Consider the following 27,324-nt stretch of genomic DNA (forward strand, 5'->3'; position numbering starts at 1 on the left):
GAATGACATATTCAAAGTGCTGAAAGATAAAAATTGACAGCCAAGAATACTTTATCCAGCAAAATTATCCTTCAGCTATGGAGGAGAAATAAAGCCTTTCCCAAACAAAAGCCAAGGGAGTTCACCACCATTAGACTTAACTTGCAAGAAATGTTGAAATAAGTCCTTCAAGCTGAGATGAAAAGACACTAATCAGTGACATAAAAGCATATGAAAATATACAATGATAAAGGTGAAAAATAAACAATCACAAAATGGTAACTCTGTATTAGAATGGTATATTAACCACTTAACTATACTATAAAGGTTAAAGGAAAAGATCATTAAAAATAACTATAGCTACTATAATCTGTTAACAAATGCACAGCATAGAAAGAGGTAAATTGTGACATCAAAAATGTAAAAGGGTGGAGCCTTTGTAGGCAAATGAAGATAAGTTGCTATCACCATAAAATGGACTATTTTACCTATGAGATGTATGTAAGCTTATCGGTAACCTCAAAGCAAAAGTCTGGAGTTGATTTAACAAACATACAAAAGGGATAGACTGAGCATATCACCATGGAAAACCACCAACTTACAGAGGTAGGCAGAAACACAGGGGAAAAGGAACAATAAAGATATAAAACAACCAGAAGGCAAAAGGTAAGATGGCAGTAGTAAGTCATTACATATCAATAATCACTCTAAATGTAAATGTAAATGTAAATGGATTGAACTCACCAATTCAAAGGCACAGAGTGGCTGGATGAATTAAAAAAACAAGACCCAACTCAGTCTCCCAAGGCAATAGAAATAGCAAAAATACACAAATGGGACCTATTCAAACTTATAAGCTTTTGCACAGCAAAGGAAACCGTAAACAAAACAAAAAGACAACCTACAGACTGGGAGAAAATATTTGCAAATGATGTGACCGACAAGGGCTTAATTTCCAAAATATACAAACCGCTTGTACAACTCAATAACAAAGAAACAATAACCCAATCGAAAAATGGGCAGAAGACCTAAATAGACATTTCTCCAAAGAGGACATACAGATGTCCAAGAGGCACACAAAAAGATGCTCAACATCGCTAATTATTAGAAAATGCAAATCAAAACTACTACGAGGTACCACCTCACACCGGTCAGAATGGCCATCATCAAAAAGTCTACAAATAATAAATATTGGAGAGGGTGTGGAGAAAAAGGAGCCCTCCTTCTGTTGGTGGGAATGTAAATTGGTGAGCCACTATGGAAGACAATACGGAAGTTCCTCAAAAAACTAGAGTTGCCATATGATCCAGCAATCCCACTCCTAGGCATATAATGGGACAAAATTATAATTCAAAAAGATACATGCACCCCTATATTCATAGCAGCACTATCCATAATATCCAAGACATGGAAACAACCTAAATGTCCACTGACAGATGACTGGATAAAGAAGATGTGGTACATACATACAATGAAATACTACTCAGCCATAAAAAAGAATGGAATAATACCATTTTCAGCAACATGGATGGACCTAGAGATTATCATACTAACTGAAGACAGAAAGAGAAAGACAAATACCATATGATATCATTTATATGTGGAATCCAAAATATGACACAAATGAACTTATCTATGAAGCAGAAACAGACTTGTGGTTGCCAAGGGGTATGGGGTTGGGGGAGGGATGGATTGGGAGTTTGGGATTAGCAGATGCACACTATTATATATAGAATGGATAAACAACAAGGTCCTACTGTATAGCACAGGGAACTATATTCACTATCCTGAGATAAACCATAATGGAAAAGAATATAAAAAGAATGTATATATATGTATAACTGAATCACTCTGCTGTACACAGAAATTAACACAAACTGTAGACCAGTTATACTTCAATAAAATAAATTTTTGAAAAAATACCCAACTATATGCTGCCTTTTGGAGACACATTTCAGCTCTAAAGACAAACATAAGCTCAAAGTCAAGGAATGGAAAAAGATATTTCAGGTAAGTGGAAACCAAAAGAAAGGGTAGGTACCCATACTTATATCAGACAAAATAGGCTTCAAGCCAAAAACAGTAAGAAAGAAGAGACAAATAAGTTCATTATATAATAATAAATGAGGTCAATACACCAAGAAGATATAACGATCATAAATATATTTGCCCCCAATGCCAGAGCACTTAAATATATTAAGCAAATACAGTTGACTCTTAAATATATTAGGCAAAAACAGTTGACCCTTGAACAACAGGTTCAAAGTGCACAAATTCACTTATATGCGGATTTTTTTCAATAAATACATACTGCAGTACAACATAACCTGTGGTTGACTGAATCCATGGATGTGGAGCCATGTAAATAAAGGGCAAACTGTAAAGTTACATGTGGATACTGTGCAGATGGTTGGGGCCCTAACCTCCATGTTGTTCAAAGGTCAACTATATTAACAGATCTCAAGGAGAAACAGACAACAATACAATAATAGTAGGGGACTTCAGTGTCCCACTGTGAGTGACAAATAATCCACACAGAAAATTAACAAGCAAACATTGGAATTGAGGCATACTTTAAACCAAATGGACTAAACAGACATATAGAGAACATTCCATCCAATAGCAACAGAATACACATTCTTCTCAAAGGCACACAGAACATGCTCTAGGATAGATCATATGATAGGATACAAAATAAATCTTAGCAAATATAAGATGATTGAAATCATACTATCTTTTCTGACCACAGTGGTATGAAACTAGAAATCTACCACAAGAAGAAGGCTGTAAAACATAAAAACATGTGGAAACTAAACACATTCCTGAACAAACGATGGATCAAAGAAGAAATCAAAAGGGAAATTAAAAATTATCTCAAAACAAATGAAAATGGGAACACAACATATCAAAACTTATGGAATGCAGCAGAAACAATTCTGAGAGGAAAGTTTATATAAATTAATGCATATATTAAGAAATTAGAAAGATCTCAAACACTCTAACTTTACATCTCAAGGAACTAGAAAAAGAACAATTTAAGCCCAAAGTTAGCAGAAGGAAGGAAATAATAAAGATCAGAGTGGAAATAAATGAAATAGAGACCAGAAAAACAATAGAGAAGATCAATGAAACCAAGAGCTGGGTTTTTTGAAAAGATAAACATAATTGACAAACCTTTAACTAGAGAGGACTCAAAATTAGAAATGAAAGAGGAGACATTACAACTGATACTACAGAAATAAATAGGATAAGAAGCTATGAACAATTATACGCCAACCAATTAGATAACCTAGAAGATATGGATAAATTTCTAGAAACACACAACCTACCAAGAAAATCAGCAAGAAATAGAAAATCTGAAAAGACCAATAATGAGGAAAGCGATTGAATCAGTAATCAAAAGCCTCCCAACACAGAAAACCCTAGAACCAGACAGCTTCACTGGTGAATTTTCTAACAATTAAAGAAGAATTAATACCAATCCTTCTCAAATGCTTAAAAAAATTGAAGAGGAGGGAACACTTCCAAACTCATTCTGCAAAGCTAACATTACCCTAGTACCAAAACCAGATAAGGATACTATAAGAAAAGATAACTTTGGATCAATATCCTTGATGAATATAAATGCAAAAATTCTGAAAATATTAGCAAACTAAATTCAAGAACACAATAAAACAACTGTACACTACAACCAAATGGGATTTATCCCTGGAATGCAAAATTGGTTCAACATACACAAATTTTTAAATGTAATATATCACATTAATAGAATAAAATATAGGAGGAACCAAGATGGCAGAGTAGAAGGACATGCTCTCACTCCCTCTTGCGAGAACAAGAGAATCACAACTAGCTGCTGGACAGTCATCAACAGGAAGACACTGGAACTCACCAAAAAAGATACCCCACAACCAAAGACAAAGGAGAAGCCACAATGAGATGGTAGGAGGGGTGCAATCACAGTAAAATCAAATCCCATAACTGCAGGGCGGGTGACTCACAGACTGGAGAACACTTGAAGTCCACCCACTGGAGCGAAGGTTCTGAGCCCCATGTCAGGCTTCCCAACTTGGGGTTCTGGCAACAGGAGGAGGAAATCCTAGGGAATCAGACTTTGAAGCCTAGTGGGAATTGATTGCAGGACTTTGACAGGACTGGGGGAAACAGAGACTCCACTCTTGGAGGGCACACACAAAGTAGTGTGTACATCAGGACCCAGGGGAACGAGCAGTGACCCCAGGGGAGACTGAACCAGACCTACCTGCTAGTGTTGGAGGGTCTCCTGCAGAGGCGGGCAGGAGGGGGCTGTGGCTCACCGTGGGGACAAGGACACTGGCAGCAAAAGTTCTGGGAAGTACTCCTTGGCATGAGCTCTCCCAGAGTCTGTCATTAGCCCCACCAAAGAGCCCAGGTAGGCTCCAGTGTTGGGTTGCCTCAGGCCAAACAACCAACAGGGAGGGAACCCAGTCCCACCCATTAACAGTCAAGTGGATTAAAGTTTTACTGACCTCTGCCCACCAGAGCAACAGACAGCTCTACCCACCACCAGTCCCTTCCATCAAGCCTCTTAGATAGCCTCATCCACCAGAGGGCAGACAGCAGAAGCAAGAAGAACTACAATCCTGCAGCCTGTGGAAAAAAAACCACATTCACAGAAAGACAGACAAGATGAAAAGGCAGAGGGCTATGTACCAGATGAAGAAACAAGATAAAACCCCAGAAAAACAAATAAATGAAGTGGAGATAGGCAACCTTCCAGAAAAAGAATTCAGAATAATGATAGAGAAGATAATCCAGGACCTCGGAAAAAGAATGGAGGCAAAGATCGAGAGGATGCAATAAATGTTTAACAAAGACCTAGAACAATTAAAGAACAAACAGAGATGAACAATACAATAACTGAAATGAAAAATACACTAGAAAGAATCAGTAGCAGAATAACTGAGGCAAGAATGGACCTGGTAGACAGAATGGTGGAATTCACTGCTGTGGAACAGAATAAAGGAAAAAGAAATGAAGACAGCCTAAGAGACCTCTGGGACAACATTAAACGCAACAACATTCGCATTATAGGGGTCCCAGAAGGAGAAGAGAGAGAGAAAGGACCCAAGAAAATGTTTTAAGAGATTATAGTCGAAAACTTCCCTAACATGGGAAAGGAAATAACCACCCAAGTCCAGGAAGCACACAGAGTCCCAGGCAGGATAAACCCAAGGAGAAACATGCCGAGACACATAGTAATCAAACTGGCAAAAATTAAAGACAAAGAAAAATTACTGAAAGTAACAAGGGAAAAATGGCAAATAACATACAAGAGAACTCCCATAAGATTAACAGCTGATTTCTCAGCAGAAACTCTACAAGCCAGAAGGGAGTGGCATGATATACTTAAAGTGATGAAAGGGAAGAACCTACAACCAAGATTACTCTACCCAGCAATGATCTCATTCAGATTCCATGGAGAAATCAAAAGCTTTACAGACAAGCAAAAGCTAAGAATTCAGGACCGCCAAACCAGCTCTACAACAAATGCTAAAGGAACTTCTCTAAGTGGGAAACACAAGAGAAGAAAAGGACCTACACAAACACACCCATAACAATTAAGTAAATGGTCATAGGAACATACATATCAATAATTACCTTAAACATGAATGGATTAAATGCTCCAACCAAAAGACACAGGCTTGCTGAATGGATACAAAAACAAAACCCATATATATGCTGTCTACAAGAGACCCACTTCAGACTAGGGACACATCCAGACTGAAAGTGAGGGGATGTAAAAAGATATTCCATGCAAATGGAAGCCAAAAGAAAGCTGGAGTAGCAATACTCATATCAGATAAAATAGACTTTAAAACAAAGAATGTTATAAGAGACAAGGAAGTACACTACCTAGTGATCAAGGGATCAATCCAAGAAGAAGATATAACAATTATATATGCACCCAACGTAGGTGCAGCTCAATACATAAGGCAACTGCTAACAGCTGTAAAAGAGGAAATCGACAGTAACACAATAATAGTGGGGGACTTTAACACCTCACTTACACCAATGGACAGATCATCCAAAATGAAAATAAATAAGGAAACAGAAGCTTTCAATGACACAACAGACCAGATAGATTTAATTGATATTTATAGGACATTCCATCCAAAAACAGCAGATTACACTTTGTTCTCAAGTGCGCATGGAACATCCTCCAGGACAGATCACATCATGGGTCAAAAATCAAGCCTCGGGGCTTCCCTGGTGGTGCAGTGGTTGAGAGTCCGCCTGCAGATGCAGGGGACACGGATTCATGCCCCGGTCCGGGAAGATCCCACATGCCGCAGAGCGGCTAGACCCATGAGCCATGGCCGCTGAGCCTGCGCGTCCGGAGCCTGTGCTTCGCAACGTGAGAGGCCCGCGTACCGCAAAAAAAAAAAAAAAATCAAGCCTCAGTAAATTTAAGAAAATTGAAATCATATCAAGCATCTTTTCTGACCACAACGCTATGAGATTAGAAATGAATTACAGGCGAAAAAAAGTAAAAAACACAAACACATGGAGGCTAAACAATATGTTACTAAATAAACAAGAGATCACTGAAGAAATCAAAGAGGAAATCAAAAAATACCTAGAGACAAATGACAATGAAAACACAATGATTCCAAACCTATGGGACGCAGCAAAAGCAATTCTAAGAGGGAAGCTATACAAGGTATACAAGCTTGTATATATAGCTATACAAGCCTACCTCAAGAAACAAGAAAAATTTCAAGTAAACAATCTAACCTTACACCTAAAGCAACTAGAGAAACAAGAACAAAGAAAATCCAAAGTTAGCAGAAGGAAAGAAATCATAAACATCAGAGCAGAAATAAATGAAATAGAAACAAAGAAAACAATAGCAAAGGTCAATAAAACTAAAAGCTGGTTCTTTGAGAAGATAAACAAAATTGATAAACCATTAGCCAGACTCATCAAGAAAAAGAGGGAGAGGACTCAAATCAATAAACTTAGAAATGAAAAAGGAGAAGTTACAACAGACACCACAGAAATACAAAGCATCCTAAGAGACTACTACAAGCAACTCTATGCCAATAAAATGGACAACCTGGAAGAAATGGACAAATTCTTAGAAAGTTATAACCTTCCAAGACTGAACCAGGAAGAAACAGAAAATATGAACAGATCAATCACAACTAATGAAATTGAAACTGTGATTAAATATCTTCCAACAAACAAAAGTCCAGGACCAGATGGCTTCACAGGTGAATTCTATGAAACATTTAGAGAAGAGCTAACACCCATCCTTCTCAACCTCTTCCAAAACACTGCAGAGGAAGGAACACTCCCAAACTCATTCTGAGGCCACCATCACCCTGATACCAAAACCAGACTAAGGTACTACAAAAAAAGAAAATTAGAGACCAATATCACTGATGAATATAGATGCAAAAATCCTCAACAAAATACTAGCAAACAGAATCCAACAACACATTAAAAGGATCATATACCATGATCAAGTGGGATTTATCCCAGGGATGCAAGGATTCTTCAATATAAACAAATCAATCAATGGGATACACTGTATTAACAAATTGAAGAATAAAAACCATATGATCATCTCAATAGATGCAGAAAAAGCTTTTGACAAAATTCAACACCCATTTATGATAAAAACTCTCCAGAAAGTGGGCACAGAGGGAACCTACCTCAACATAATAAAGGCCATATACGACAAACCCACAGCAAACATCACTCTCAATGGTGAAAAACTGAAAGCATTTCCTCTAAGGTCAGGAACAAGACAAGAATGTCCACTCTCACCACTATTATTCAACATAGTTTTGGAAGTCCTAGACATGGAAATCAGAGATGAAAAAGAAATAAAAGGAATACAAATTGGAAAAGAAGAAGTAAAACTGTTACTATTTGCAGATGACATGATACTATACATAGAGAATCCTAAAGATGCCACCAGAAAACTACTAGAGCTAATCAGTGAATTTGGCCAAGTTGTAGGATACAAAACTAATGCACAGAAAGCTCTGGCATTTCTATACACTAATGATGAAAAATCTGAAAGAGAAATTACAGAAACACTCCCATTTACCATTGCAACAAAAAGAATAAAATACCTCGGAATAAACCTACCTAGGGAGACAAAAGACCTGTATGCAGAAAACTATAAGACACTGATGAAAGAAATTAAAGACGATACCAACAGATGGAGATATATACCATGTTGTTGGATTGGAAGAATCAATATTGTGAAAATGACTATACTACCCAAAGCAATCTACAGATTCAATGCAATCCCTGTCAAATTACCAATGTCATTTCTTACGGAACTAGAACAAGTCATCTTAAAATTTGTACAGAGACACAAAAGACCCCGAATAGCCAAAGCAGTCTTGAGGGGAAAAAATGGAGCTCAAGGAATCAGGCTCCCAGACTTCAGACTATACTACAAAGCTACAGTAATCAAGACAATATGGTACTGGCACAAAAACAGAAATATAGATCAATGGAACAAGATAGAAAGCCCAGAGATAAACCCACGCACCTATGGTCAACTAATCTATGACAAAGGAGGCAAAGATATGCAACGGAGAAAGGACAGTCTCTTCAATAAGTGGTGCTGGGAAAACTGGACAGCTACATGTAAAAGAATGAAATTAGAACACTCCCTAACACCATACACATAAATAAACTCAAAATGGATTTGAGACCTAAATGTAAGGCCAGACACTATAATAGTCTTAGAGGAAAACATAGGAAGAACACTCTTTGACATAAATCACAGCAAGATCTTTTTTGATCCACCTCCTAGAGTAATGGAAATAAAAACAAAAATAAACAAATGGGACCTAATGAAACTTCAAAGCTTTTGCACAGCAATGGAAACCATAAACAAGACGAAAAGACAACCCTCAGAATGGGAGAAAATATTTGCAAACGAATCAATGGACAGAGGATTAATCTCCAAAATATATAAACAGCTCATGCAGCTCAATATTAAAGAAACTAACAACCCAATCCAAAATGGGCAGAAGAGCTAAATAGACATTTCTCCAAAGAAGACATACAGATGGCCAAGAAACACATGAAAAGCTGCTCAACATCACTAATTATTAGAGAAATGCAAATCAAAACTACAATGAGTATCACCTCACACCAGTTAGAATGGGCATCATCAGAAAATCTACAAACAACAAATGCTGGAGAAGGTGTGGAGAAAAGGGAACCCTCTTGCACTGTTGGTGGGAATGTAAATTGATACAGCCACTATGGAGAACAGTATGGAGGTTCCTTAAAAAACTAAAAATAGACTTACCATATGATCGAGCAATCCCACTACTGGGCATATACCCAGAGAAAACCATAATTCAAAAAGACACATGCACCCCAATGTTCACTGCAGCATTATTTACAATAGCCAGGTCATGGAAGCAACCTAAATGCCCACTGACAGATAAATGGATAAAGAAGAGGTGGTACATATATACAATGGAATATTACTCAGCCATAAAAAGGAACAAAGTTGAGTCATTTGTTGAGACATGTATGGTTCTAGAGACTGTCATACAGAGTGAAGTAAGTCAGAAAGAGAAAAACAAATATCATATATTAACACATGTATGTGGAACCTAGAAAAATGGTACAGATGAACCGGTTCGCAAGGCAGAAGTTGAGACACAGATGTAGAGAACAAACGTATGGACACCAAGGGGGGAAACCACAGTGGGGTGGGGATGGTGGTGTGCTGAATTGGGCCATTGGGATTGACATGTATACACTGATGTGTATAAAATTGATGACTAATAAGAACCTGCAGTATAAAAACAAATGAACAAACAAAAGAAAACAACTAATGCTAAACTTTCTTTGGGTTATTTGTATGGAAATATGTTAATGTAAATGTTTCAGACATTACATGAAATTTCTAAAAATCTTATATGTTCTGGTATAATGTTATAAGTCATAAGTCTTGTTATTACTTTAAAATGTATCTCAGAAATAACTAAAATTTCCTTGTCAATTGCATTATTATGCACTTTCATCAAATCTTTAACCGTGGTCATTTTTAAGTCTTCTGTCATTTACAGACAGTTCTGGGTGTACTCTGATGCTTTTGCAAAAATGTTCCTATAAAAGGGTTTCATCTTCAAGGAACTCTTGGAAAAGACTCTGACAAGTACAGGTTTCTGGTAACTGACTATACTGCTGAACTGAATGAATAAGCATTTTCAGAACTCTATGGAAAACTGATGAATTCATAAAAGTGCTAACAAAAGTTCAAGATGAAAAAAAATTAATTACACAGGACTGAGTGAACTGATGAGGATGATTATTAATTTTTGTGACTTTCTGTTTGAATAAAAAAAAAATCCCACAAGGACTCAGAGGCAAAAAATATACAAATCAATTTTCACTGCAAAGTAAAGGAGCTGTTACAGTGGAGGATTACTGGACTGAATGTCAATATTTTGACATAGCATGAGTGTGTTTCGTGTTTGGTAATTGCAATCACTGTTGCTTTTGTTGTGGTTATCCACTTACAATGCTTGGTGTCAGTTTATTTATCTCTTGTAAAAATAAAGTACCATGTGTGTGTGTGAAAAAAAAAAAAAGAAAGAAAAATGAGAGACAAATTAATCCCATCAAAATGGCAAAGATTCTTTAAAAGTTATAAGATGAAGTTTTGCGAAGAACGAAGGGAAATGAACTTCTCGCAATTGCTTGTGGGTTTTTAAATTGGTACAACTGCCACAAGGGCAATTTGGCATGTTTATAAAAAATCCTAGATGTATGCATTATCATATATCTGTCTTCCTGTGCTAGGTCTTATGCTAGGTAGTAGGAGAGTGATGGATGGTAAGTGAGATATTATTCCTGCCTTCCTGGTAGGAGAGACAACTAAATAAGCAATCACAATAACATGATCATTTGATGAAGACTATAAAATAGATTTTCATATTTTTGCAATAATATCTGTGTATGTGTGCATGCAGAATATTAAATACACTAAAAGAATATATACCAGAAAAAAAAATCCTCTAATGCTAAAAGCAGATAACTGACAACTCCACTTTAGACTCTTCTAGGAAATGACACATTTTGTCTTATTTTTTTTTCCCCAAAACTATGGTTCGGAGTTGAAGCCCTGAGTAGGTCCCAAACTGTTTTGATAAACACCATCTTATTCTTGTTTGGGGACATCTTGTCCCTCCTCCCATTAAAATTTTAAGTGGTTTTGGAATTAAGTGGACTTGAGTTTCAGGACAGGCTTTGATTCTAATTATTAAAAAGATCTTGTACTACCAAAACAAAAAATAGAATAAAATATAAAAATCATGATTATCTCAATAAATGCAGGAAAAGCATTTGCAAAATTCAACATCCTTTCATGATAAAAATCTTGACAGATTGGGCATAGAACAAACATACTTTAACATAGTAAAGGCTACGCACAACAAACTCACAGTTAACATTATACTCAATGGAGAAAATTGAAAAAATTTCCTCTAACATCAGGAACAAGACAAGAATGCCCACTCCCATCACTCTTATTCAATATAATACTGGAAGTCCTAGCTAGAGTAATTAAGTAAGACAAATAAATAAAAGTCATCCAAATCAGAAAGGAAGAAGTAAAATTATAACTATTTGAAGATGATATGATTTTACATGCAAAAATCCCAAAGACTCAAAGAACTGTTGGAAGTAATCAACAAATTTCATAAAATTGCAGGATATAAAATCAACATACAGAAATCAGCTGCATTTCTGTATACCAACAATGAAGTATCTGACAAAGAAATTACCCCATAAACAATAGCATCAAAAACAATAAAATACCTAGGAATAAATTTAACCAAGGAAGTGAAAGATCTGTATAACAAAAACTACAAGACTTTGCTGAAAGAAATTGAAGAAGACACAAACAAATGGAAAAAATCTCATGTTCATGGATTGGAAGAATATTGTAAAATGTCCATATTACCCAAACTGATCTATAGATTCAACACAATCTCTATCAAAATATCAAGGGCATTCACCACAGAAAGAGAAAACAATCCTAAAATTTGTATGGAACCACAAAAGACTCCAAATATCCAAGGAAATCCTAAGGAGAAAAAACAAATCCAAAAGTATCACACTTACTGACTTCAAACTATACTACAAAGCTAGAGTAATATAAAAACAGTACAGTACTGGCATAAAATTAGACATATAGACCATTAGAACAGAATACAGAGCCCAGAATTAAACCCTCCGCATATGTGGTCAACTACTTGTTGACAAGAGAGCCAAGAATACCCAATGAGGAAAGAATAGTCTCTTCAACAAATAGTGTTGAAAAAACTGGATAAACACATGCAGAACAATGAAATTGAACCCCTATCTTACACCACTCACAAAAAGAACTCTAATTGGATCAAAGACTTAAACATAAGACCTGATACTATACAGGTAAAGAGCCATAAAATTAAGACAAAATAAGCTCTATGATGATAAGCAGAGTTGTGGGAGCTACAGAGGAAGCAGTAGTTAATTAAATGTGCCCAGAAGAGGGCACACTTGAGCTCACACTTGGAGAAAGAATAGAATTTCACTAGAGTATGAACAGAAATACTACATGACATGACCCCATAAAAATAGAAGTGTGGTGTGGATGGGCAGAGGATTGTTTGGGACACCTGTCTGGGTAATGGGGCATGTTTGGACATGAGGTTTGGAAGACCCTTGAATGGCATGGAAAAAGTTGGGGATTTAGTCTACAGGCAACAAGAACCGACTGAAACATTTTGAGTAGGAGGGTGATGAGTGATGGGCTTTAACCAACATTAATAGTAGGGCAATGGGGGAAGGAGGAGAAAGCCTGAGGCAGAGAAGCCAGTTAGAGAATCAGAGTCTGATTTGGGGACACTGGAGAGGAGGGACAGATGAGAGACATTTTTGAAGGGTAATTAATTTTGGGGACTTGGAGGCTATTAGTTCTCAAGGCTGAGCTAGCTAAAAGCTGGTTTTTATGTAAGACAGCTCCGAGGGGAGGTGGGGAAGAGGGACATGAAAGGTGGAGCAGGTTTAAGGATGAGATTGAGAGATTGGTTTGGAAAGTGCTGCTTCTGTAGCATAGCAGCAGACAACTGGTGAGGGTTAGAGAGAGAGAGAATTGGGAAACCTCATCAGACGGATAATAAAGTCATGAGAGCAGATGGACTCACCCAAGGAAAGAGGGAAGTCAGGAGAAAAGTGGAACCAAGGGAAAAACTGAAGGGAATGCCTGTGTCTATTGGTGGGTGAAGTGCCAACCAGCATAGTCACTGAGTATGAATGTAACCAAAGATGGGGGATACCCTGGAGGTGGCAGTATCACAGAGATGAGGTAAATGGACTCTTCAGGACTCTGGGACCATATCACCCATGTTAGAATTGCTTCTTAGTGATGTGTCTTGGGCAAATTACTTGACTTCTTTGTGCCTCAGTTTCCTCAGCTGTAAAATAAGGATAATAATAGTATCCAAATAGAGTGGTTGTGAAAATTGAGTTAAAATAGGTGAAGTAATTAGAACAGTGCCTGTTACATTGAAAATGGTGTATGTGTTAGTCATTGTTTTGTTGTTACTTTCTAAAATAAGGTTTTAAAAGTAAAAACAGTAGAAAATACGCAGTCATTCATTCAGCCAAGTGCTTTTAAATTTTTTTCAATTATGCCATCTGGTTGTTTTGCGTCAGGCACTGCCTTTTTTAAAACTTTTTATTTTGCAAAGTTGCAAACATAGTACAGAGTTCCTAAATACTCTTCACCTTGTTTCTCATAAGGTTAACATCTTACATATATATTGAAGCCAGAAAATTAACATTAATACAGTACTGTTAACTAATTACCTTATTTGAATATTGCCTGTTTTCCACTGTCTTTTTTTCTTGTCCATGACCCATTCCAGCATCCAACATTGCATTTAGTTGCATCTCCTTGTTCCCTCCATTCTATGACAGTTCTGTCTTTTTCACGATCTTAACATTTTAAGACTACTAGTTTTGTAGAAGGTCCATTTGGTCTTATCTAATGGTTTCTCATGATTAGGTTGAGGTTATGCATTTTTGGCAAAAATTCCACAGAAAGGATATTGTACCCTCCTCAGTAAACCATCTTGGGGGTATGATGTCAATATGTCTTATTACTGGTGGTATTAACTTGGATCACTCAGTTAAGGTGATGTCCATCAGCTTTCTCCATAGTAAAGATATTTTTTCCTTTGTAATTACTAACATGTAGGGAGATACTTTGAGAACGTAAAAATCATTTTTTCCATATAATTTCCCCAACTAATTTTAGCATTCTTTGATGGCTCTTGCCTGCAACAATTACTACTGTGGTGTCTGACTACTGGTGATTTTCTATTTTTAGTCATTCCTTCTACATTTATTAATTAGAATTCTGTAATAAGAAAGAGCTGTCCCTTTCCCCCCATTTATTTATTTCAGTATATATTTATACTTGTATTTATTTCAGTATGGACTTGGATACTTGGTCTTTGGGTTGTAATCCAATACTATCCTTATTTATTTTGTTATACAAATTTTTCCAGCTTTGGCCATTGGGACCTCCTTCAAGTTTGTCCTGTGTCCTATTGATGTGTCCCCATCATTTCTCAAGCACTTCCTAACTTTCTGGCATCACAAGATATTCCAGACTAATCCTGTCTTTTCCCTGCCATAGCTCTGGAATCAAACATTTCTCTAAGGAGCCCTGGTTCCTTTTATTAGAGAATGGTATTTAGAAAACAAGCTCTGGACTCTAGGTATGATCATTGCTCCTAGGATGCCACTGCTTCCAGGCTCAGGGAGTACCTCTTTTTCAAGTGTCCTGGCCGTCTTTCTAGAAGAGATGTTCCCTGTGCTTTGGGGAAAAATATGGGTTAAAACAATGACACATTCAAATTATTATCCTTTTGAAAATAGTACTGGAAAACCAATACTCTTTGTTTTTTTTTCCTTTTTCCTTCCCTAGTTCTCCAGTTTGGATTTACAACTATCTTTGTGGCAGCTTTTCCCCTAGCACCACTTCTGGCCTTACTGAATAATATAATTGAAATTCGACTTGACGCTTATAAATTTGTCACACAGTGGAGGCGACCTTTAGCTTCAAGGGCCAAAGACATAGGTAAGTTGGATTTGGGGTGTTTTTAAAAGATATTAACCACCTGGTAGATAAAATAAAACAGCTACCAGCTTTAGATTTTTACATATGGTTTCCACGTAAGATGACTCAACTAACTCTTGCAAAAGAATAATTGTTAGCTTTAAATAATATTAGATAGGGCTTTCATGGTGGCACAGTGGTTGAGAATCTGCCTGCTAATGCAGGGGACACGGGTTCGAGCCCTGGTCTGGGAGGATCCCATATGCCGCGGAACAACTAAGCCCGTGAGCCACAACTACTGAGCCTGTGCTCCGCGACAAGAGAGGCCGCGATAGTGAGAGGCCTGCGCACTGCGATAAAGAGTGGCCCCTGGGCTTCCCTGGTGGCGCAGTGGTTGAGAGTCCGCCTGCCGATGCAGGGGACACGGGTTCATGCCCCGGTCCGGGAAGATCCCACATGCCGCAGAGCGGCTAGGCCCGTGAGCCATGGCCGCTGAGCCTGTGCTCCGGAGCCTGTGCTCCGCAACGGGAGAGGCCACAACAGTGAGAGGCCCGCCTACCGCAAAAAAAAAAAAAAAAAAAAAAAAAAAAGAGTGGCCCCTGCTTGCCACAACTAGAGAAAGCCCTCACACAGAAACGAAGACCCAACACAGCAAAAATAAATAAATAAAATAATAATAATAATAATATTAGATAACAAGTACAGCTACCTATTTGGAAATTTATAATTTCCAGTGCTAGAGAATTTGTGCTTAAATAGATTCTCAATTTGGTTGTTTCTATCCTAAGACTTTGGAATCTAAAAATTTGATTTATGACCACCTATTTCCTTTTTAAAGTAGATCTCCCATTTGCTTAACTTTGTTTTGCTCTTTCCTAAATGTTTGCCTGAGTCATAGGAAGTATGATCCAGTTTTTATAGGGGCAGAGATGGCCTTTGGTTTTTTTTTTTTTTTTTTTTTGCAGTATGTGGGCCTCTCACTGTTGTGGCCTCTCCCGTTGCGGAGCACAGGCTCCGGATGCACAGGCTCAGCGGCCATGGCTCACGGGCCCAGCAGCTCCGCGGCATGTGGGATCTTCCCAGACCGGGGCACGAACCCGTGTCCCCTGCATCGGCAGGCGGACTTTCAACCACTGCGCCACCAGGGAAGCCCGGCCTTTGGTTTTTGACTAGAGATGCTGAGTTGAATCAGGTGCAGCCTCTCAAAATCTGGCAGAGATCAGAGACTATCTTTTATTCATTTCTGCATCCAGTGCTTAGGATAGAGCAGGCAGGTGCTCAGCCAGTGTGTGTAGAAGAGAATTCAGTGTGTATATGCTTAACTCAGTGGTCTTTGAACGTCCCAATGAAACAAACACACTCAATGAGCACCTGCTCTGGGTCAGTGCATCAGGAACTTGGTCCATAAAGATTAACTGGAGAGACCCTATAGGTACCCCCAAGGAGCTCCCAGTCTGGTGGCATCTTGACATTGCATGTGCCAGTCTTATCAGATAGTGTTTGGTGCCTTATCATTGACCAGAATTCTCTGCTTATATCTGAACCCGACTGATTTTTAAGTCATGAGCATGTGCACTTCCATGCAAACTCCTTCAATGCCAGGGTTTTTGAAGGTACAAATTCTTCCTCCTGGTTGCAAGAATCAGTATTTGGGATGGTGGAAGGACCTGTGCAAAGGACTATTGAACATGAATTACCCCAGTTGTTTTTATAGTTATCACCTCTGCTGTTGTGTCTGGAATTAACTCAACACTTCTCTTTGAATAGGAATTTGGTATGGAATTCTTGAAGGCATTGGAATTCTCTCTGTTATTACAAATGCATTTGTCATAGCGATCACATCTGACTTTATCCCTCGCTTGGTGTACGCTTATAAGTATGGACCTTGTGCAGGCCAAGGAGAAGCCGGGCAAAAGTAAGTGTGCCATAAAGCCATCATGAAATCCCCATTTCCTAGCCATTGTGTGCTGTTAGACACTCAGACAGAAGCCTCTGCATTGGAGTACATGGAACACAAGCCCAGGACAGAAGGCCTGTAGTGGGGAGGTGGAAATATGATACAATAACACTTTTGGCCAAAGAAAACACATTCTGATCTATTGTAGGGTTGGAAGTCATACAAGTCAGAGAAGTTTTAGGTGGAATCCAGTGTGAGAAAAGCAAATAATCCTTTTCCCCCCTCCTGCTCACCATGAATTCAGAAGTGTGTGGTATGCTAATGTGTGTAGCAAAAAAAGTGTTCCATGATGTATAGTTATGCCATTTTTATGAGTTTATAAAAGTATAGTTATAATTTGATTCCTCTTGTGTCATGTGTAGACTCTGCAAATTTTACATGAGAAATGTGCAATCATGTGCCAAGTACTCACAAGGTATTCCATAAATATTTGTGGAATAAGTAACTGAATGATTCTTTCCTGGCTATGGACTTGACCAGTGTCTATATTACCACAGGCAAATTGGGTAAACTTAACTCGCTGAGAGATCAATACTATGGCATCACCTCAATGGTTCCCAAAACCAAGGCTCTGTATTTCTGGTCAGCTAAAGCCTTGGCAAAATTATAACATGTCCCCTAGCTTTCATTCCTACACCCTTGGAAAAAAGGTAAAAAGTCCCAACATACTTTCATGGGAAAAAATAAAACAACCCTGTTTGGCTAATGTCAAAATAATATAATTAACTGTGGGATTTAAATGTCTGTAGGTCAGAGTGGAATGTGTGTTGGGATCACAGGGTCCTTCTGGTTCCCCAGAAGTCATCTCACTTAGGCTCCTGCATATTCCTACAAGCAGCCCTGCCTCTTAGTTTACTAGTCTGAGCCAAACTAATTCATCCTCTATAGCCAGTGTTGTTCCATCAGCCCCCAAGGAGTACAGTGCCACCAGATCAAGTCAGCTAAATTTATACACACCTGACCTAGGTCCAATTTCATTATTCATCCTACATAAATGCTCTAAGGCATAGATAACTGAATGAGATAAAGCTCACAATCCAGCTATTTGAGGAAGCTTCTATAAAGTTCTTCACTAACCACATGGCCATTAAAGGTGAATTATCTAGCCACTGTGAGCATACCATCCCATTTCAAGAGAGATTTAAAGACTTACATTGTACTATGCATGCATTTCTTTCTACCTGTAAACTGTTGTGAACATTCTCTGCTTGACTCAGCCTAGAAATGCTTACCTTTGTTCAAACCACTTTCATGTATGTTTTGCATCTGATTCTCAAAACAACGCGGGTAGCGGGATATGCATTATTAGCCTCGCTTTGAAGAGCAGAAAGAGATTGAGAGAGGTTAAATCCATAATCACAAAGCAGAGTAACTGATGGAGCCCACACGAAGGTAAAGCCTAGACTCAGACAGTGCCCTTCATCCTGAACCTCACAGCCCTCGGGGCCCTTGCCAATAAGTGCTTATCCAACTCATCCAACAGTCAACTCCCTGGCGTTTAAATCTTGATGGTTATTTCCATTCTTCCGCTACTTCAAATATGGTAATACCTGTCTTGTTCTGGAGGAAACCAAAAAATAAAGTGGGAACATTTATGTGCTGTTGATAATGAATCAAAGCTTTAGAATTTGGACAGCCTATTAGATTTAAGACAATGTTCATAGTGATTAGAATTTCTCTAAATAGCCTCCTTAATTCAGTTTTACTGAGCTCTTTGGGCCTTTTTAAAAAAAAAAAAAAATGTTTCTCTTAAGAGCCTGTTGCTACCTTCAATATTTGTAGACCTACTTTTTATCTTCTAATCCATTAGTCGTTTTTCTTACTTTCAAATAGTTACATTTGTGTATGTTTCTTCATGAATCTTATTTTCTGCCCCACCAGCTACTCTATTATCCTTTTTAGGTTTTTTTCTTTTTCCAGTTTAAAAATGCTTCAGAGATGACTGAACTCATAGAGGAGCAGCACTGTCAAATTTTAGACGTCATAGGCTTTTAAGGTAGCATGTGCAGTCAGAGTGAGATCCCACTTAGATTAAATCCGGCTGTGGAAATACCATATTTCAATTTAAATTGACCCTAAATCAACAGTATTCCAACCAAACCAATCACCTTTCTCCAGAACTCCAGGCTTCCTTCACCTTACAGGTTTCCCTGGCTCCTCCCTGGATGAGAATTTCACTCCTGTGTCCAGGGTCATTCAGTTCACAGGCCCCGTGTCCCTATGACAGCGTGCTTCAGTTATTCCTGGCTGCACATTCCCACCAGTCTCAACACTCGTCTGCTCAGCAGACGAGTCTTTAGCAGCACAGTGGGGAAGACATTCTCACTTTTCAGCCAGATCTGTACGTGAAAGGAATACTGTGGTTTGAGGCAGTGGTCTCCACACAGTGGGTACACAAGAATTTTTCAAATGTTTTCATCTTCCCTCTTAAGACATTCTGTCTTTCCAGCTGCCAGTGATCAGAGTGTTGTTCATTGCCTACAAAATGAAGTCACTTCGTCTTTCAGGGTATCTTCCCAAGGGTCCTTTAGAAAGAGCTTAGAGAACTAAAATCACCTCTGGGCAGACATCAGGAGACAGAAATTGTGAGGTCAAGTTGAAGGTGTATATTATAAAATTGTTCTGTCAATCAGAGTTAAAATTTCAATCAGCAAACTAAATTTTTTTTTCCAGAAAGCACAAATAACCAGTTTGATCCCTCACCCTCAATGAATGCAATAAACTAATTACTTTGTTATCAGGTAGACATGGATTAGAGTTTGGGAACATTCTCTAAGGATATATGCAGGCCTTAGAAAATTACTGTGAGGTATATACCTGATCTAGTGGTATAAATCAAGCTGATTTTCCTGTAAAAATAGTTATACCATAAGGAGTTAGAGATTTGATCAAGGACACAGTGCTCGAATTTTCACAGAATGAGCTACAAATATCTTAATGAACTATAAATAATGTATTTATATAAGCTATAAATCTATTAAATTGATCAACACCAAAACCAATTGCAAAGTTGTATTTCAGAAGATAAGGCTTATGGTTACAGAGGGCTACTCTTCTTATTTCATAATGTCTGACATTTTCAATGCAAGAAGTCAGAAGTCCACTTTCTTCTGTGCTTATCTCACTAGCCTAATTTATTACCTATAAAGTTATCTACAAATTAACCTATAAATAAATTAGTCATTTGTTTTCTACAAAGCATGTCTGATTTAAATGCACAAACCTGACCTTATTTCCCCTTGCTCTTTTGCCCTTTCAACCCTCTCCCCATGCTATTTGAGTCACAATGCCTAAAACCTCAAAAGCAAATTTAGTAGCAGAATTCAAAGCAAATGTGGCACATATATACAATGGAATATCACTCAGCCATAAAAAGAAATGAAATTGAGCTATTTGTAATGAGGTGGATAGACCTAGAGTCTGTCATACAGAGTGAAGTAAGTCAGAAAGTGAAAGACAAATACCGTATGCTAACACATATATATGGAATTTAAGGGGAAAAAAATGTCATGAAGAACCTAGGGGTAAAACAGGAATAAAGACACAGACCTACTTGAGAATGGACTTGAGGATATGGGGAGGGGGAAGGGTAAGCTGTGACAAAGCGAGAGAGAGGCATGGACATATATACATTACCAAACGTAAAATAGATAGCTGTGGGAAGCAGCCGCATAGCACAGGGAGATCAGCTCGGTGCTTTGTGACCGCCTGGAGGGGTGGGATAGGGAGGGTGGGAGGGAGGGAGATGCAAGAGGGAAGAGATATGGGAACATATGTATATGTATAACTGATTCACTTTGTTATAAAGCAGAAACTTGTTATAAAGCAGAAACTAACACACCATTGTGAAGCAATTATACTCCAATAAAGTTGTAAAAAAAAAAAAAAAAAAGACACTCTGCAGTGAGTTTGATCTGGAATCTACAAACTCAAAAGTCACCTTCTGATTCTGTTCTCTCCCTTGAAAATGGTGATAATGATCACTAGCTCATCCTTTTCCCCCACAGTAAAGGATGGAAAGCAATAAGTAATGAATGGTTTTAAAACCAGAATTCTCACATTTAAATAAATGTCTTCTCAGAAGTTACTTGGAAAACATATGCATTCTCATTCAAACAATGCTGCCCTTGCATAAGACATTTTTCTGAATCTTCTTTCTTGGAAATGCCTTTAGAGGCCATCTGCCAACCCCTTAAGAAAACTGATGACTTCATTATTTTATATTCTCAGGAAACTCTTCCTTTGTCTGATACTTTTTTCTCCTTCCCTCTCACTTCTCCCTGATCATCAGTGTAGCCTCGTCTTTCCTGTGTCTCACCTGGAGCTGGGGGTGTGTCACAGTGAGGATACATAGACCTCCTGCCAGCCAACTTAGCAGACATGGGATCTGCTGCTGCCTGTGACCTTCCTGATGTAACAATAGGTCACTGAGTTGACCCATGGATGCCACTGGCTGAACTCTATACGATGAAGTATGGGGAACCTCATTTCCCTGAATTGATGATGGTCTCAACTGTTTGATGTTGGCAAGCTAAGATTCTATCACAGTGAAAAGAATTAGATAAATGCCTAGAAAATTCAGTATTAGCAGTTCCTCTTCTTCCTTGATGATGGAAATTATATGGAAGGAAGACTTACTAGTTCCATGTGTAATGCTTTGCACCCAGAAGGAGTACATGCCCACTAAAGGCACATTTTCAACTAGATTCATGACTGACATTACATGAATATGCTTAATGAAGAGTTCAACTATGTCTCCCTTTTATCTTTTATTTTGAATGTAAGGTATTCAGCCTGTGAGATGGGTATTTCATTCGCATTTAGGCTCTCTATTGAGTTTTTTAACAGAGTAGCCATGAGCAGCTTTAATCTTAGTAAAGCTCAGGGCTGCTGTTTGAGAGAAGAATGTAGGAGGGGTTGTAATTATTCCATTTCAATGCTGGGCCTGCTTTTGCCAGTTTCCAGAGCACCTTTCCCTTCCCACAGCTGAGCTCCTGAAAAGACTCTGCTCTATTCTGTATTTCACACAACCGGCTCCCTCTCTGTGACAGCTAATCATCATCGAGCTTCTGTTTTCATGTCACGTTCTAGGCAGTTCATAGATGAGGGAGAAATCATTTCAAATTATCTTTTTATGGAATGATGGGAGAGGCCTGCTGCCAGTGGAAGTAGGGCATGTTACACACGCACTGACCATTTGTTTCACCCATGAGTGACTGTTGACAAATGGGTCCTTCTGCTTGGTTCATTTATTTTAAGGCCACGATGAAACCAGTGACTTGTCTTGAGCAAGACAACACATGCACAGAACCCATGTGCTCTCAGAACTATGTTTGTGTTATCACTTGGGTTTGGTATTCAGCAACTTTGGATAATCACATCAGACATGTTAATGAAGAGAGTCTGAAGACCATGATTTATTCTTTCAATTAATAATTAAATATTTATTGACCTCTGAGGTGCATGAAATAAAATGAATAATACCACTCACATTTATTAAGATCTTGCTATAGGCTAAGCATTATATCACTTGCTTTACATATATCATTTCATTTCACTCCCACAATGACCCTATGAGGTGGACACTTCTGTTGCTTAAAGAGTTGCATAATTTGCCAAGATCACATGGCTAGAAAGCAGCAGAGCTACACTTTGACCCTAAAGCCCAAGTTTTTTTGTATTGTAATATACTGACCCCCATTCCCCAACACAGAAAGAAAGCCATGTCCTCAAGAAGCTTATATCCCTGGGAGGTCCAGGCAATAGTTTTATTCCTGATCCATCTTCAAGACCTTGATAGAATCTCTGGTACTTTAATTTTCCTCCAATCAAATAAATTGAATTCAATATTTACTGGATTCCTACACTGCACGAGACTGTTCTAGGATACCAAAATATCTATCACACCTCTTCTCATCCAAAAAAGAAAAAAACCACTATAGTCCAAAGGAGAAGACATACATGTATGCAGCCAACTCTAATATAAGCTATATGGCCATTGTGAAGTAAATAGAGCTGCACCACAGAGAGAAGGGAATGAGTCTTCTGACTGGGGGGATTAGGACGTTTTCACAAAAGAGGTGACATCTCAGTTGGTGAACACTTGTAAAACATGAGTAAGGAATCCCAAGAGAAACGACAACATGAGCAGAGGCATGAAAGTATATGATACGTGAAAGGAACATAATCTAGCATGACTGTAGCATGGGGTGTGAGCTGGGAGGGGGGTTATACTCATACTAGTTATATTCAGGGCATTATGAGAAACTATAGATAATCATTAATGAAGGAATGTGATTATGTGTGCATATGTGTGTGTGTCATCAATGAAAGAAGTGGTGACTTACTTATGCTGATCATGCAATGCTTTTGCCCATTTCACTGAAGCACTGATTGGGGTAGTGATGGTCTAGATGATGATTCTGCACAAAAAGGACTATAACAAAAGAATGACTTGTTCTTCGTTCAACATACCCAGGGCTTTTCAGTGTATTCCAACTTGAGTGCTGTGACAAGGCAGGTCCAAGTAAGGCACCTATAACTGCAGGGATTTCTAAGAAGTAGAGCCTTGGTGAATTGGATGCAGAGGAGATCAGAGTCCTAATTAGAGAATCTGTTTTCTTTTGTAGGTGCATGGTTGGCTATGTGAACGCCAGCTTGTCTGTATTCCGAATTTCTGACTTTGAGAACCGATCTGAGCCTGAGTCTGATGGCAGTGAGTTCTCGGGGACTCCTCTCAAGTACTGTAGGTAAGTGTGGCACTCTGAGCCTCAGCTGGGCTGGCTCTGCCGTGGGGAGGTGTTGCTCAGACAGTGGCCCTTTTCGACTGAGTGGATTTACAGCTGTGGTTCTCAAACTTGATTATGCATTACAATCCCCTGGAGAATTTTTAAGTCTCTTTACGAGGCTGTGACCCACACAGATTAAAACATAATCTCTGGGTGAAACCCAGACTTCCAGATCCAGGAAGCCCATGTAAGAGGAACCCAAAGAGACCCCCACTAAGACATTATAATTAAAGTATCAAAAGTTAAGACAAGGAGAGAATATTTGAAGCAGCAAGAGAAAAACAATTTGTTACACACAGACATATGTCATTTTTGTGCACTTCGCAGATACTGCATTCATTAAAAATTGAAGGTTTGTGGCAATCTTGCATCGAGAAAGTCTGTCAGTGCTGTTTTTCCAACAGCATTTGCTCACTTTGTGACTCTGTGTCACGTTTTGGTAATTCTCGCCATATTTCATATTTTTTCATTATTATTATATTTGTTGTGGTGATCTATGATCAGTGATCTTTGATGTTACTATCATAATTGTTTTGGGGTGCTACAAACCCTGCACATATAAGACAGTGGACTTAATGTGTTCTGACTGCTCTGTTTCCCCCTCTCTGCCTCTCCGTGGGCTCCCCTCTTCCCTGAGACACAGTATTGAAATTAGGCCAATTCAATTAATAACCATACAGTGGCCTCTAAGTGTTTAAGAGAAAGGAAAGCCACACATCTCTCACTTTAAATCAAAAGCTAGAAATGACTAAGCTTAGTAAGGAAGGCAAGCTGAAAGCAGAGATAAGCCAAAAGGTACGCCTCTTCCACCAAACAGTTTGCCAAGTTGTGAATGCAAAGGAAAAGTTCTTGAAGGAAAGTTAAAGTGCTACTCCAGTGAACACCCAAATGATAAGAAAGTGAAACAGCCTTACTGATGATCTGAAGAAAGTTTTAGTGGTCTGTACAGAAGATCAAACCAGCAAAAACATTCCCTTAAGCCAAAGCTTCATCCAGAGCAAGACCCTCACTCTCTCAATTGTGAGGGCCAAGAGAGGTAAGGAAGCTACAGAAAAGTTGGAAGCTAGCAGAGGTTAGTTCATGAGGTTTAAGAAGCAGCACCCATAACATGCAAGTGCTGATGTAGAAGCTGCAGCAATTTGGTTCAAGTTGGCGGAGTAGAAGGACGTGCACTCACTCCCTCTTGCGAGAGCACCAGAATCACAACTAACTGCTGAATAATCATCGACAGGAAGACACTGTAACTCACCAAAAAAGGTACCCCACATCCAAAGACAAAGAAGCCCCAGTGAGATGGTAGGAGGGTCGCAATCACAATAAAATCAAATCCCATAACCACTGGGTAGGTGACTCACAAACTGGAGAACAATTATACCACAGAAGTCTACCCACTGGAGTGAAGGTTCTGAACCCCACATCATGCTTCCCAATCTGGGGGTCTAGCAATGGGAGGAGGAATTCCCAGAGAATCACACTTTGAAGGCTAGCAGGATTTGATTGCAGGACTTCAACAGGACTGGGGAAACAGAAACTCCACTCTTGGAGGGCACACACAAAGTACTGCGCTTATCAGGACCCAGGGGGAAGGAGCAGTGACCCCATAGGAGAATGAACAGACCTACCTGCTAGTGTTGGAGGGTCTCCTGCAGAGGCTGGGGGGCAGCTGTGGCTCACCATGAGGACAAGGACACTGGCATCAGAAGTTCTGGGAAGTACTCCTTGGTGTGAGCCCTCCCAGAGTCCACCATTAGCCCCACCAAAGAGCCTCTGGCTCCAGTGCTGGGTCTCCTCAGGCCAAACAACCAACAGGGAGGGAACTCAGCCCCATCCATCAGCAGACAAGCAGGTTAAAGTTTTACTGGGCTCTGCCCACCGGAGAAACACCCAGCTCTACTCACCACCAGTTCCTCCAATCAGGAAGCTTGCACAACACTCTTAGATAGCCTCATCCACCAGAAAGCAGGGAGCAGAAGCAAGAAGAACTAAAATCCTGCAGCCTGTGGAACGAAAACCACATTCACAGAAAGATAGACAAAATGAAAAGGCAAAGGACTATGTACCAGATGAAATAACAAGATGAAACCCCAGAAACACAACTAAATGAAGTGGAGATAGGCAATCTTCCAGAAAAGGAATTCAGAATAATGAGAGTGAAGATGATCCAAGCCCTCAGAAAAAGAATGGAGGCAAAGATCGAGAAGATGCAAGAAGTGTTTAACAAAGACCTAGAAGAATTAAAGAACAAACAGAGATGAACAATACAATAACTGAAATGAAAAATACACTAGAAGGAATCAACAGCAGAATAACTGAGGCAGAAGAACAGATAAGTGACCTGGAACAGAATGGTGGAATTCACTGCCGTGGAACAGAATAAAGAAAAAGAATGAAAAGAAATGAAGACAGCCTAAGAGACCTCTGGGACAAAATCAAATGCACCAACATTCTCATTATACGGGTTCCAGAAAAAATAGAGAGAAAAAGGACCCAAGAAAATATTTGAAGAGATTATAGTCGAAAACTTCCCTAACATAGGAAAGGAAATAGCCACCCAAGTGCAGGAAGCACAGAGAGTCCCAGGCAGGATAAACCCAAGGAGAAACACACCGAGACACACAGTAATCAAATTGACAAAAATTAATGACAAAGAAAAATTATTAAAAGTAACAAGGGAAAAATGACAGATAACATACAAGGGAACTCCCATAAGGTTAACAGCTGATTTCTCAGCAGAAACTGTACAAGCCAGAAAGGAGTCGCACAATATATTTAAAGTGATAAAAGGGAAAAACCTACAACCAAAATTACTTGACCCAGCAAGGATCTCATTCAGATTCGACGGAGAAATCAAAAGCTTTACAGACAAGCAAATGCTAAGAGAATTCAGCACCACCAAACCAGCTCTACAACAAATGCTAAAGGAACTTTTCTAAGTGGGAAACACAAGAGAAGGAAAGGACCTACAAAAACAAACCCAAAACAATTAAGAAAATGGTAATAGGAACATACATATCAATAATTACCTTAAATGTGAATGGATTAAATGCTCCAACCAAAAGACACAGGCTTGCTGAATGGATAGAAAAACGAGACCCATACATATGCTGTCTACAAGAGACCCACTTCAGACCTACGAACACATACAGACTGAAACTGAGGAGATGGAAAAAGATATTCCATGCAAATGGAAATCAAAAGAAAGCTGGAGTAGCAATACTCATATCAAATAGACATTAAAATAAAGAACGGTACAAGAAACAAGGAAGCACACTACATAATGATCAAGGGATCAATCCAAGAAGAAAATATAACAATTATAAATATATATGCACCCAACATAGGAGTACATCAATACATAAGGCAAATGCTAACAGCTATAAAAGAGTAAATCAACAGTAACACAGTAATAGTGGGGGACTTTAACACCTCACTTACACCAATGGACAGATCATCCACAA

The 27,324-nt window shown here is 38.8% G+C and overlaps 1 protein-coding gene across 2 annotated transcripts in view; it reads left to right on the forward strand.

Moving 5' to 3' along the window:
• Positions 1-27,324, forward strand: part of ANO4 (anoctamin 4) — a gene marked incomplete at both ends in the record, with an annotated part of 224,573 nt that overhangs the window by 178,899 nt on the left and 18,350 nt on the right. For both annotated transcript variants that reach the window (XM_079714090.1, XM_079714091.1), the window contains 3 exons: positions 14,990-15,142; positions 16,889-17,036; positions 23,708-23,827. In XM_079714090.1, coding sequence (XP_079570216.1) covers positions 14,990-15,142; positions 16,889-17,036; positions 23,708-23,827 — 421 coding nt within the window. The remainder of the gene's footprint in view (positions 1-14,989; positions 15,143-16,888; positions 17,037-23,707; positions 23,828-27,324) is intronic.

The sequence above is a fragment of the Hyperoodon ampullatus genome (assembly GCF_949752795.1).
Source record: "Hyperoodon ampullatus genome assembly, chromosome: 11".
Lineage (NCBI taxonomy): Eukaryota > Metazoa > Chordata > Mammalia > Artiodactyla > Ziphiidae > Hyperoodon > Hyperoodon ampullatus.